The 5423-nt window shown below is 39.3% G+C and overlaps 1 protein-coding gene across 1 annotated transcript; it reads right to left on the reverse strand.

The window, feature by feature from the left end:
* Positions 1-4416: 4416 nt before the first annotated feature.
* LOC137815533 (uncharacterized) lies at positions 4417-5184 on the reverse strand. Its single transcript, XM_068618650.1, has one exon. It carries the CDS (start codon positions 5182-5184, stop codon positions 4417-4419), a length of 768 nt encoding a protein of 255 aa, XP_068474751.1.
* Positions 5185-5423: the final 239 nt, after the last annotated feature.

Consider the following 5423-nt stretch of genomic DNA (forward strand, 5'->3'; position numbering starts at 1 on the left):
ATGCGGTGGAAATTTTATCCCTGGCATAGGTGCAATCTTGGGCATAGTTGAAAAACAAGGTTCCAAAGGTTAGTTTTTCTTTCACTGATTGGGTACAGTGTCCACTACAAGAAAATCATCAAATTGCAACTAATTTTAGAGACCAAAATAATTAATTACTATTTAACTAAATTAGAGACCATTTTAGAGACTAAAAAAATTATTGATATCTAAAGTAGTTTCTATTAATAATAAAAATTTATAAAGTAGTTTTTAAATTGGTATCTAACCATTAGCTACCAAGGTTTTCATTACTAATATTTTAAATTCTAAATTAGTCTCTAATAGACTAATTAGAGACCAATTTAGAATCTAAAATATTAGTAGTTAAAACCTTGATAGCTTATTTAGATACCAATTTATAAACCATTTTATAATTTTTTATTAATAATAAAAAACACTTTAGATACAACTAATTTTTTAATCTCTAAAATAGTATCTAATTTAGTTAATATAATGACTAATTATTTTTAGTCTCTAATTTTGGTTGCTATTTAATGAATTTCTTGTAGTGGTCTGAGCTCTTGCATTCTATATGGCTTCTAAATGACGGTTAGAAAACAGAGGAAGGCTGAAGGACACATTGGGATGAAAATGAGGGAACGGGAAGTGTTGGGGACCCAAGACAATGCTGTTTTTCCCTTTAAAAATCAACAAAGAGCCTGAGGTGTTGTTCATTGTACCCGTGCAGTTGCATAAGACTAGGGGCAACTGCATAATGTAGGGGTTTTGTGTTGGATATGCTGTTTGTGACAGCAACAATACTTGTGGTGTTAAAGGTTATGTATGTTTGGCTTAGTGTGTAATTATATGCACAACTTTTTTGAATGCCTGAGTAGGAGTTTTTTTTTGTGAGAGTAAGATAAAATACGTTTGTAAGGCTTTAAGTGGTTTGAAGGAGTTTTTTTTTTATTTACCCTTAATTACTCTATGTTCTTTTAATATATTAATTTGTTGTTTATTAAAATTTTAATATTTAAAAGTTTCTTTTATACTGCCTATTATCCTTACTGTAAAAAACAAACACTCACTAACACTTAAATTCTCTCTAAAAGAAACACTATTCTTTGTAATTCTCTCTATTGTATGTCTTTCTGTGGTGCATCTTACAAATGAGAGAGCATCCTTTTTATAGGCTTTAGGAAGCTCTTCTAGAAAGATCTACATTATGACCTTAAAATCCCACTTACAACTTTTGACCTTTCACCTATCCAAACCCTCATTCTATAATATTCTAGTAACTTCTAATTTTAAAACCCACAAACTAACATTTAAAGTTTATTCAACAAAACTCCCCCATAAACTTAAAGGTTTCTACCATCCATCATGCCAATCATCTTCTTGTATTTGTCGAAAAGTACTTTCGGTAGCGATTTTGTGAAGATATCCGCAACTTGATCATGACTTGCCACATTCACCAATTCCACACTTCCTTTCTTCACATGATCACGGATAAAGTGAAAACGAACGTCAATGTGTTTGCTTCTTTCATGGTTCACTGGGTTCTTTGCCAACTCAATTGCTGATTTGTTGTCAACTTGAATCACAGTTGCATCTAGTTGCTTTAGCTCCATCTTACTCAACAAGTTTCTCAGCCATATCGCATGACATACACACCAAGATGCTGCCACATATTCAGCTTCACACGTTGATAGCGTCACGATCGGTTGCTTCTTTGAAAGCCAAGAAAATGTTGTGTTGCCCATAAAGAATACATATCCCGATGTACTTTTCCGATCATCTTGGATGTCCCGTAGGACTCGCTTCAACGCCTTCCAATGTGAGTAAACCGGTTCCTCCATGAATCGACTTATGATGCCGACACTTAATGAAAGATCCGGCCTCGTGCATGTGAGATAACGAAGGCTTCCTACCAAACTCCGGTATCTACTTGCATCGACACGTTCTCCTCCATCGAACTTTGAGAGTTTTGCCCTTGGTTCCATTGGTATTGATACTGGGTTGCAATTTTCCATCTTGTACTTCTTCAAAATCTCTTTTGCATATGTCTCATGTGATACAAAAATAGCCGTCTCTTTTTGTCTAACCTCCAAGCCAAGGAAAAACTTCATCAATCCCAAATCTGTCATCTCAAATTCCCGTCTCATTGTGCCCTTAAACTCTTCTATCATCTCATTATTGTTACTCATAAAAATGAGATCATCAACATAAAGAGCAACAAATATCATGTTACCTTCATTGTTCTTTGCGTAAAGAGCATGCTCGTAAGGACATTGCTTGAACCCGTTCTCCTTGAAGTATGTATCGATACGAGTATTCCATGCCCGCGGTGCTTGCTTTAACCCGTAAAGTGCCTTCTTCAATTTTAGCACCTTCTTCTCCTCTCCGATTTTCATGTACCCAGGTGGTTGTTTGATGTAGACTTCTTCTTCAAGCACACCATTCAAGAATGCCAACTTGACATCCATTTGAAATATCGGCCATTTAAATTGAGCCGCTTGGGAAATGAGCAATTGAATTGTCTCCATTCTTACAACGGGAGCAAACACCTCATCGTAGTCAATTCCCTCCTTTTGTTTGTATCCTTTCGCAACGAGTCGCGCCTTGTACCTCTCTATCTCGCCTTGAGCATTCATCTTTTTCTTGAATATCCACTTCACACCAATGGGCTGACTTCCCTCTGGCAATTCTGTTAGCTCCCATGTGTTGTTGCGGTCAATCGCTTTAATCTCCTCATCCATGGCAGTTTGTCACTTCTTGTCTCGCACCGCCTCTTCAAAGCTGATATTTTCTGCATCTGTCGGTGATGATTCTCCAACTTCAATCATAACCTCTGAAGAATTGTTCCAATCCCACTCGCTTGCTTCATTTATTTGCACATCACGACTCACCGTCACCTTCTTGCTTATTGGATCAAGTAGCTTGTACCCTTTTGTCTTCTCATCATATCCAACAAAAACATACCTTTTGCTTTTGTCTTCGAGCTTCGTTTTTCGTTGATCTGGTACGTGTGCATAAGCCACACTACCAAACACTTTGAGATGAGAAATTGTTGGCTTTTGTCCGCTCCATGCCTCTTGTGGTGTTTGATCATCTAACTTCACATGTGGACATCGATTTTGCACATAGATGGCGCATTGCACAGCTTCCGCCCAAAATTCCTTTGGCATCTTTTTGCTCTTAAGCATTGATCGAACCATGTCGAGAATGGTCCGATTCTTCCTCTCGGCCACACCATTTGGTTGAGGAGTGTATGGTGCAGTTAGAAATCGCCTTATGCCTTGCTCCTCGCAATACTCCATGAAAGTCGTTGAAGTATACTCGCCACCTCTATTAGATCGTACAGCTTTGATCTGTTTATCAATTGTCCTCTCCACCATCACCTTGAACTTTTTGAACACCTCAAATGCCTCGGATTTTTCTTTCAGAAAGTAAACCCAAGTTTTCCGTGAGAAATCATCAATGAAGGTAATGAAATACCTTTTACCGCTGAAGGACTCTGGAGTAATTGGTCCACATATGTCGGTATGAATCAATTCGAGAGGTTGCTTAGCCCAATATTGAGCCTTCTTTGGAAACGAGGTTCTCACATGCTTGCTGAGCACACATTCTTCACAAAATTTTCCCTCGTAGTCCATGTTCGGTAGCCCATGCACCATATTCTTCTTCGCTAACTCTTTTAGTCCACCATGATGTAGGTGACCAAAATGGAGATGCCACAACAATGCCTTATCTTCTATGTTGACTTGCAAACATTTTTCTCGTATGCTTCTCAAATTCAGCTTGTACATCCGATTTCTTGCCATCTCGATTCGAGCAACCAAACGCCCTTGCTTGTCCTTCAAGTGTAGTAGCCGATCTTTCAAAAATATCGAGTAACCTTTCTCCGTGAGTTGTCCCATACTCAAAATATTGGTCTTGAGGTTTGGTACGTAATAAACATCTTGGAGTGACCCAATTAAGCCATCTTTTTGTAAATAGCAAACCGTACCTCGACCTTTGACCTCCACCTTTGATGCATCTCCAAATGACACATGACCATCTTCAATCTTTTGCATATCTTTGAATAGGTACTTGTGACCGCACATATGGTTGCTTGCTCCTGAGTCGAGGTACCACAGAGTGTCATTGTTAATGTTAACTTCATCTTGAGCCATCAAGAGAACACCTTCATTCGTTTCGACTTCCAAGGCTAGGTTGGTTGTTTCTTCTATCTTTATATCAGCACGACAATCTTTTGCAAAATGCCCCACTTTACCACAATTGTAACATTTGTCAGAGTTACAATCCTTCGCATAGTGACCATATTTGTGACATTTGTAGCACTCGATGTTGGAATAATTCGATCGGCCGCCTCTTCCTCTACCACGTCCTCTTCCACGCCAATTTGGTTGGCTCGACTGTTCCTTCTCCTTATTAGTACCCTTCATGGTTGTTGCCTTTTCCACCACGACCGTTTCCACGACTTCCACGACCACGCCCTCTATATTGAGAATTTTGATGATAGAGTACCTTTTCGTCTTTGATTGACGCCTTGGTTTGAAGTGCTTGCTCGAGTGTTTCTTCCTTCTTCTTCTTCTTCCGTTGCTCGTGTGCCTCGAGAGAACCGGCAAGCTCGTCGACTGTGAGTGTCGCAAGGTCCTTTGACTCCTCTATTGCGCACACAATACTCTCAAAATTGTCTGTTAATGTTCTCAAAATCTTCTCCACAACTCGTGCATCGATCAGAGTTTCACCGTTTCGGTTGAGTTGATTCACCACAGCCTGTACACGCGTGATGTAGTCAGATACACTTTCTGACTCCATCATCTTCATGTTCTCCAACTCGCCACGCAGAGTTTGTAGACGCACTTGCTTAACTCGGTCAGCTCCTTTGAACACCTTCTCCAATATGTCCCATGCTTCCTTTGAAGTGGACGCACCAGCAATCTTCTCAAAAATTGCCTCGTCAATAGCTTTATACAACATGTACAAAGCTGCATTATCTTTCGATCGCGTCTCTTTCAACGCCTTGGTTTGAGCCGCCGTATAACCCGTGGTATTTGTTGGTTCTTCAAAACCTTCTTCGACCACCTCCCATGAATCCTGAGAACCGAGAAGAGCTTTCATTTGAATGCTCCAGTTGTCATATCTGGTCGCCTTCGTTAACCGTGGTAGCGGTATTTGACCCGTCACATTCGCCATTGGCTCTGATACCAAATTGTAAAAAACAGACACTCACTCACACTTAAATTCTCTCTAAAAGAAACACTTTTTTTTGTAATTCTCTCTATTGTATTTCTTTTTGTGGTGCATCTTACAAATGAGAGAGCATCCTTTTTATAGGCTTTAGGAAGCTCTTCTAGAAAGATCTACATTATGACCTTAAAATCCCACTAACAACATAATTAAAATCCCACTTACAACTTTTGACCTTTCACCTA

Source organism: Phaseolus vulgaris, chromosome 1 (assembly GCF_000499845.2).
Source record: "Phaseolus vulgaris cultivar G19833 chromosome 1, P. vulgaris v2.0, whole genome shotgun sequence".
In the NCBI taxonomy this organism is placed as follows: Eukaryota; Viridiplantae; Streptophyta; class Magnoliopsida; order Fabales; family Fabaceae; genus Phaseolus; species Phaseolus vulgaris.

What these genes read in the sequence shown, in the direction of transcription:
- LOC137815533 (XM_068618650.1), bottom strand. Translation starts at nt 5,184, where the DNA reads ATGGCGAATGTGACGGGTCAAATACCGCTACCACGGTTAACGAAGGCG.